The following is an 8,497-nucleotide window of genomic DNA, read 5'->3' on the forward strand; positions in this document are numbered from 1 at the left end:
AGCTACCTACTCATACTTATGTAGCAAAGTATTCCTGATTTTGCACCCCCTCTACTTCAATTAGACTTCTTTCCTTATTTGTTCCCTTTTCATACCATACTTATATCCACCAGTGATTCTTTTCAAATAAAGTATTCTCTACCCTTAAAAAATTACAAGTCCTACCTCTAATACCACTTCTCTTATTTACTATCCTCTCACATCTTCCTACTTTCTATTATACTCAAATAATTTAACTTCTACTTTGTTTGATCATTTTGTTTTATATTCCTGTTATACCATAAGCTCTGTAAGAACCAGACCATTTCTCACATAGCATAGACTCAAAATATTTGGCAATTACCAAATGAATACAAATCCGGTTTCAAAAAGCAAAAACCTTATGTTTCCTGATTTCCAACCTTCCTCACAATATAATATTAGGTACTGAGAGGAACTGCAGAAAAGATATTGTCCTTGCCCTTAGGTTTTGTTAGTTTATATGAAGGGCCTACAGAACAAAGCCACATAGGGAAAAAAAAGAGCATAATCTATCTAGAAAAGGGAGAATTCTACATCTCAGGTTTTTAAAATTATACAATGTCAAAGCAACAAGAGATTTTAGACACCAACAAATTCAGTAGTTTTCAAAAATATCTCCATTCTTTTACCTTTGACTCAAACAGAGCTACTCTAATTTTATTTTTATTTTATATTTTATGCCGCTCTACTTTGAAACATAGAAATACATGTAATATATAAAACGTACATAATATGTATATTACACATTTACTCATGGTAGTACTCACATAACATGTAACATACACATATTACATATATAATATATACTTTACCATGAGTAAATAGCTTTAGGAAAATAATACAGGACTATTCAATGAACAATGTTTTTTTTTTTAAACTATTAATATGAAATAGAATTTTCACATATTTAAATATTTTTAAAATAGTAATAAAAGGATGTCATTTTACAAATGAGAGGAAAAGGTATAAGAAGAGCTCTATATAAGCTAATTGTAAAATAGAAACAAAGTTATATTTCCTATCTATGTAAAACTGTACAAACTTCAACATTAAATAACTATTTCAAATTGAAAAGAATATTACTACAGCAAAACATCAATGTCCATGTAAGGAATTAGTTCACTGGTCTTTCACTAAAAACCCCATATGTACCTTTCACCGCAGTGTATCCAAATAATAATAGTAGTAATAACATCTCATACAGTTCTTACTACATTCCAGGTATTATTCTAAGCGCTTTACATATTTTAATTCCTTTAATCCTCACAACTCTATGAGGTAGGCACTATTACTATTCCCAGTTTACAAATAAAGAACCTGAAGTAATAAAAATTCGAAAGGAGGAAAGCAGTTATAAAAACATCTCTTCACCAAGAAAAAAGAAACAAAGTAATATGAAAGAAACTGAACCAAGAGACATGACTGAGTCAACCCGAGAAACTATTATAGGAAGCGTCGATAAATATATACCATTCATATCATAGACCAAAGCACAAGGAATGAGGGAAAGTCTAAATTAGGGTTTTCCACCAAGTAACTAAATGCTTACCCCTCAAATTCTTAAGTAATTTTCCCTAAATTATTACATTTCTAAACACTAATTTTAAAAAAATGTAGAACTATAAAAACCGTTTCTAGGAAACAAGCATTTGATCTCATCATTAAATTTAATTTCGTCAAGTTTTACCTTGATCTTTGCTTCATCAGGTCCCTTTGTAGACTCTTGTACCTTGCTTCCCTGTTTCTCCCTTTGCCTGTAAGTCTTCATAACTCCACATAAAAATGCACTTTTGTTCTAGAAGAGACAAGTAATTCAATGAAAAAGAATTACTAAGAATCACTGAAGGGTCAAATACATAATTAATTTTAAATTTCTGAAAACCAGAATTTTAACAAAATCTGTACTCATTTATTCACTCAACAAATATTTGCTACGTGGTTACTATGTGCCAGAGACTGGAGCAGAAAGCAGCAAAGACAGCCAAAGCCTCAAAGAACTTACCTTCTATACTGGCAAAAGTCTTCCATTTGTTGATATTTAAATGCACATGAACTATCTTTGCCAAAAGTTCCAAAACTACTCCTCCCACCTACATATTTCCCACCAAGATAATAAAACAGATAAGATCCGAGTAACTTAAACATGTAAAAAACAAATAAAATTAGCAAGCCTTGGCTTTATTTTTTTTTTAAATAACTTACTGTAAACCAAGGAGGGAGACTTTTACTTTATACTTGTTTCTGAAAACTTTGCCATCAGATCTTTTTTTTCTTTAAACTAATTTTTTAAAAGAAGCAGAGGTAGTCACACACAAAAAATACCACTTCTCCACAGGAAAAAAATAGTGAAATAATTTCAGGTCATTAGTTGTTCAAAGACATTTCTGAGTAATGGCCTCACCTGAACATGTGATAAGTCACTTTCCTTGAACTGTTGTAGTACAGACAGAGCTCCTTCTTCATTAAATTCCCTGAGAGCATCAATTGCTCTTTCATCAAGATCGACATAAGCTACCAATCCTAAAAATTAAAAGGGGTAACATTACTGCAAAAGATTAAACTCTGCTATCAATGTTTAATCAAGAATAGTTACAGTAAATACTATCACTACCACACTACATTTTAACTTAACTATATGCATATAGACAGCTATACGAATACTATATAGAAAGGTCAAGAGTACAAATATGAAAATAAGAGATAAAATGTCAATACCTATAAACATGACTTTCACTCCGCACATCCCACAAAAAAAAAAAAAAAAACAAAACACAAAAATTCTAACTGATTTCCCACTCCCCAGAAGGTTTAAGTCTTGGAAGTTAAATCTGTACACACTGTACTACAGATTAAGCATTAATATAACAAATCCTGGTTGATGTTAGAATGGTAAGAACACACTGTTTTTCTCAAGGATCAACCTTTAAATTATACGGACTGTTGTAGCTGTTGCTACCCACACAAGAGGTGGGGGGAAAAATGAAAGAACCACTTTTACTAAATAATTCTTTCTGCTCTCCAAAAAGTGTTAAAGGCTTTCCTTCCTTAGCATCAAAGATAAAATGAAATGCATTTGTTCATCTAATCATCTATCTACTTTGCTGCAGTCAGAATGTGGAAAGGCATAATTTTAAACTTTTCTACAAATGCAAGTGCAGCTTGATTAATCAATTCTGAAAATCGTATTTTAAGGCATTTTTTGTTCTTCTGAAATGTCAACCTGAGATTTAAAAGATGCTGTGGCAGTCACAACACTCAAAAATGACAATTTTTTTCAAATGGCATTAAGGATTTTACTGTGGACTTACACATAAACTATAAAGAAAATATACACTGCATTCTATATATGTAGTATATTTACACACAGAACATCTAAGCTTAAAATACAATTTCTTAAGTCTGTCAAGTGTTATATTTCTCTCCATATACGTATAAAGAATATATTTCAGAATTGATCCAAAGTAAAATGGAAATATTTAGCAGATTAATAAAACCCCCCACACGTCCATATGAACTAACGTCAAAAGTGACTCCATTTTGGTTAAAGCCAAAAACAACTTTATTCCATAAAGTAAATACATTTTAAATTTAAAAAATGCCATTTGCAAAGTAGCTTTTAAAAAATATTGCCATGATTTGTTTAAAAGCTCAAAATGAGCATGTCTAAATAAACGGAGTTTCCTTACTTGAATATTCCATACCACCACAAGTCAGGACACCCATCCGTCCACTCTGTTAATCCAACCATACACTCAAACCATCAGCATTTTATCAATAACAAAACACTCTACAAGAGAGCATCTCTAAGCAGATCACTGCCAATTCTCCATGGCAGAATGTCACGAAGTTCCTGAGGACTGATTTTCAAATGGGACCATCACTCAGGAGTCATTTTAGAAGTCATTTTAACATCTGAAATTAACCCGAGCTTTTCAGATTAAAAAATTTTTTTAAGAACCAAAAAAACAGATATTTGTTACTACAGTACTTCAAACACATTTGTGAGACAATTCAGTTCTCTCTCCCAGAATCTGGATAGGCACACAAAACACTGAGGAAGAAAGTTTCCATCCATGGCCCCAAAGGGGAGGACACATTTATTTTGGAACAACATTCCCTAAGGGTAAATATTTCTCTCCCTCTTTAAAACTGCAAACCACTTACAACCAACTATATTAAGATGTTCAAATTTGCTTAAGCACTTAACTATGGGACTTCTAGATTAAAAAAAATAATAAATCAGCTGTTACAAACCAAACACTTCCAAATTACTGAGAGATGTGGATTTCTGTCTATTAGAAATGAGACAGGCCACAAACTCTCAAGGAGTCTGACATTTATTGTCATTTCAGACAATACAGTCTAACCAGTCCTCTTATTTGCCACCTAATCAGACCTAAGCTGATTTAACAATCACTTTAAGAAGCTAAAAGTAGAAAAGTAAAAGCAAAATGATGACTGATTTAGATTAAGGAAAAAAAAGTAAAATTTGGTATGCTGAAACATACATTTTAATTGGTGGTAAATCTAAGACAAATTGATGTACTGTTCAGAAACAACGAAGACTGCATATTCAACACTAAGAAGGCTTCAAAATAATGAGATAAGAATATCAAAGTCAAACCCAATATGCCCTCAATGAAGGGAAAGTAACAAACATTCAGCTCTACATAGATCAGAAACAGTAAGTATTATTTAACCTTAAAAAAATCTATAATATTCAAAGTGGTTTGCCCTCACTTTCATACCAGTCAGAAACAAGAAATGTATATTATACCTGTCTGAAATATTTCATCAAGTCTTTCTGCCACCTTCTGTGGGAGGCCTGCCTCTATCAGTGTCTTGTAGTGTTCTGTGTGAGTTACACTGGAAGTATCCATTGGTTCTTCCTCTTCTTTTAACTGTACCGCATTACCATTCACCTGATTAGCCATTTTATTATGCTGCTGGAAAAAATTCAGGAGCTATATTACATTAAGCCAGAAATAACTAGTTTGTAGGACAATGCATGATTTATCTAAACTAATTTGTATACATGCTGCTAATAATCTCTATCAAAATATTTTATGCCTTTTGTGATGTATCTGACCTAAATTTGCAATAACAATCCTGTAAAACTATAGAAAATGTACATGGAAGCATTAGATCTTTAACGAACTTCATGTACACTAGGTTAAATAAAGGCTTGAATTTACTTAAGGTAGAATCACTGATTAACAAAAGCAGCTGTTGTGTCCTGACAAGCATATCAACAAATCACCACAAAATCCTAAAAATCCCCTCAGCTCTCAATTCTTATACAGTTTTTAAAAGTTCGGTTTAAAAACATAATGAACACCCACAGACCACTTAGTCAAGATTTAAGGACATTCAAATTTTCCTAGCTCTGCTTCAAATCCAAGATAGGTGTGAAACAAATAACCTGTTGTCTCTAGTTCAACACACTGGTGGTTTGGGTTTTCTCCACCTCACTTAAAACAAAAACACCTGACATTATTTTTTGTTCTAAAATTAATTTACTATTCCCATTCACAGATTTAAAAGAAAAAATGACCAAGTTTAAAAGCTAAACAATTGTTTTAAGTCCACATAAAATAAAAAGTGAGCTAGCAATATAGTTGAGGTTGCTTCATTCAAAAAAAGCGATGAGTACATATTGGATTTTTCATATAAGTAAAATAAAGCTGCAAAAACATAATGAAGAATGGACAGCTAACTTCTTCCGAATAGTTTCAACAAACATTAATTAGGATAAACTTAGGTGAGATGTCTCAGATTAACCTACCCAAATCATTTTGTATGTTCAACCTGTGTAATGCTGAAATGAACCAATTCTCTGAAGAGAGATTAACCATACAAGGCCAGTCTCTATACCTCAAAAGATAGAGAATTAAAGTTAAAGTGCATTTGTCTGTGGTGAAATTATCATGTGATGAAGATAATAAGCAGCAGAATAAAGACAATGCAACGAATACTGAAATGAAGGACATGAAAGTGGATCTCAAGAAAAAGCCTACTTTTCTTGATGAAACTCAAGGTAACTAGTCACCTATAAAGAAAATACAAGTTTCCTAAAAAGCACTAAAACTCGTAAGATAATCACACTTCCAAACTGCTTATCAAACACTGTGCAATGCACCAGGTGCAGTTTTCTGACTTAAAACATTTCAAAGTCCATTAATATTTTGTTGAAGTTAATGAAAAAGACCGAGGAAGGAGGTAATAGAGTAGAAAAAGAGAAAAATGCAGAAAGGATACTCTGAAAATGAGATAAACAATATGACTTCTTATGATTACAAATCATTATTAAGATTTGATAGCCACTAATGTCTATACGGACGCAGATCCTGTGGTTAAACGCTGAGTGGATGTTTCTCAAGGCAAGCCTCAAATTCTGATGAACTGGCAAAACAAAAACATTCAAAACTGGTACACTTCTGATCAAGAAACTATAGTGTTAAGAGGAATACGTTTACTGATTAATACAACCTATTTCTATAAAGATTCATCCTAAAGTCCAAAGTTTTTGTGAACATAGTTATTTTCCCATGCTCTCCCACTCCCAAATACGACCATAATAAGATCGGAACTCAAAAGTTCTCTTATCACAAGACCCTTACAGTATTGCACCTGGAAATACTATCAGTCACAGAGAGAAGGCAAATTTTTAACAGAAAAGTTCAATGAACATCTGTTAAAGTGGTGTGTTTGTATGTGTAAAGCAAAGAGACAAGTTGCATATTAAGCACAAGATAGAAATATTTGACTATCATTTCACTTCAAAGGCTCTCTGCAAGTTGATTCTCAAATTGGTTGAAATTTTCAAAAAGTTTGTAAACTTTAACAAAAAATGTAAAATTAGATTCCAGAAGATACAATCTTTCAGATCAAGGGGGAAAAAACCTCTCTCTTCAAGCCAAATACAATATGCTCATTTAAAAAAGACTTTTAGGTCACGAGACCATTTAAAACTCTTGTGTCAATTCAACACAATGCCACACAGCCAAACCATATTTCTGATGCAGCAAATATACTAATGTGACTGGAGTCATTTGATCTAAGCATTTCTGCAAAAAGTAGAAATTTCATTAAGATTTAAAAGGGCTACTGGGAGATTAGGGAAGTCAGCACTAACCCCTGACTCTTTCTGAACATCTCTGTGCAAATTCTTCACATTAAGAGAAGGGCTGTAAAAGAACCAACGAAATGAAAACTAACGGTTATCTCAGGATTTAGGAGTGTCAAGCCCTTACCCTATGACTGACTCATGAAACATAAAATTCGGCCTCTTGAGGACAGCAAAAATCTCAAACAGGCAGTGTGAAAGGAATGGACCTTTCAAAACCCCGTGGCTTTAAGTTTTAAATTTTGGCAATACGGTCACCACCGTACAAAAAGAATCGCCTTTCCAATTTGGTACGCCTAAGATAGTCTTAGAATTATGTATCTCAGGCGCCGCTTTTAAGGTTCGTGGCGTCTAATAGTCATTTTTTCCTTCAAATCTCAGCTCGCAGCATGCAAAATGGGGGAGGGGAAGGAGGCTTCCTATACACATCACCCTTTCAGCTTCTGCTTCCCACAAAAGTTTTCTTGGCTCATGTAACCCGGAGTTTGCATCCCGCCCTCTGCCCACCCCACCCGCTCATGCCTGTCCCACCATCAACACATCCCACTCGTAGCTAGGCCAGCTGAGACGGGAGCGAGGCGGCTCCGCCAGGGGGAAGCGATGGAGCCGCGGGCGCCTCGGGCTGGCAGCCCGGCCCCGCCGCATGGAGCGGCGGGCGGAGGCGGGAAAAGCACTGCCCACAGCGGCAGGCCGCGCGGAGGGCGCCCGGCGGGCCGGCCCGCGGGCCGGGGGCTGGAGGGGCGGGGGTAAGGTGAACTAGGGCGAAGAAGCGCCTCGGCGGGGCTAGGCCCTCAGCTGTGCGGCTGGAAAAGGCCGAAGCCGCCCCCAGCCCATCCCCACCCCCACCCCCGGGGCCTTGGAGCGAAAATGAAACGGGGGACCCGGCGCCGAGCCCCGGCCGGGCCGAGTCGGGTCGGATCGGGGCTCCCTGCCCCTCCCCCCACGGGCCGGCGCGAGACTCACCGGGGCAGAGCAGGGGCCGACGGCCGGGCCCGTGAGAATCAGCGCGAGGCGCTTTGAAAACGACTAGAAATGGCGCGCGCGCCACCCCCTGCCCCCCCTCATGGACAGAGACGCGATCCCGGCAGCACGCGGGGTTTCCCGGAACTGCTTCCAGGGACTCTAAGTGGCCGGGCAATCACGTCGCGCGACAGCCTGAGGGGCAGCCCAGACGACCAATGGGAGCGAGAAGAGGCGTACCACAACGGACGATTTGGGAGCCAATCGATGAAGCCGTCTGCTGAGCCAATGAGAGAACTCAGCGCCGATGGCTGAGGCGCCTCCGGGGCGGGGGTAGGAACACAAAGGGGTCTGTCGCGAAGCCCCGGGTAGAGGCGAGGCTGCGGGGCA

General features: G+C 36.9%; 1 protein-coding gene across 10 annotated transcripts in view; it reads right to left on the bottom strand.

Moving 5' to 3' along the window:
- The window catches only part of HNRNPR (heterogeneous nuclear ribonucleoprotein R), a 29,882-nt gene extending 21,641 nt beyond the window's left edge, over positions 1-8,241 (bottom strand). For 5 of the 10 annotated variants that reach the window (XM_036229926.1, XM_036229925.1, XM_036229921.1 and 2 more), the window contains exons 1-4: positions 8,111-8,224; positions 4,799-4,964; positions 2,423-2,541; positions 1,709-1,816 (exon numbers count right to left, since the gene is read on the bottom strand). In XM_036229926.1, the coding sequence (XP_036085819.1) occupies positions 1,709-1,816; positions 2,423-2,541; positions 4,799-4,955 (384 nt within the window). In that variant the 5' untranslated portion in view covers positions 4,956-4,964; positions 8,111-8,224. Of the gene's footprint in view, positions 1-1,708; positions 1,817-2,422; positions 2,542-4,798; positions 4,968-8,110 lie in introns of all 10 variants that reach the window. The other 5 variants (XM_036229924.1, XM_036229918.1, XM_036229928.1 and 2 more) reach the window with 5 other exon arrangements.
- Positions 8,242-8,497: the final 256 nt, after the last annotated feature.

The sequence above is a fragment of the Rousettus aegyptiacus genome, unplaced genomic scaffold (assembly GCF_014176215.1).
Source record: "Rousettus aegyptiacus isolate mRouAeg1 unplaced genomic scaffold, mRouAeg1.p scaffold_m13_p_1, whole genome shotgun sequence".
NCBI classification, from domain to species: Eukaryota; Metazoa; Chordata; class Mammalia; order Chiroptera; family Pteropodidae; genus Rousettus; species Rousettus aegyptiacus.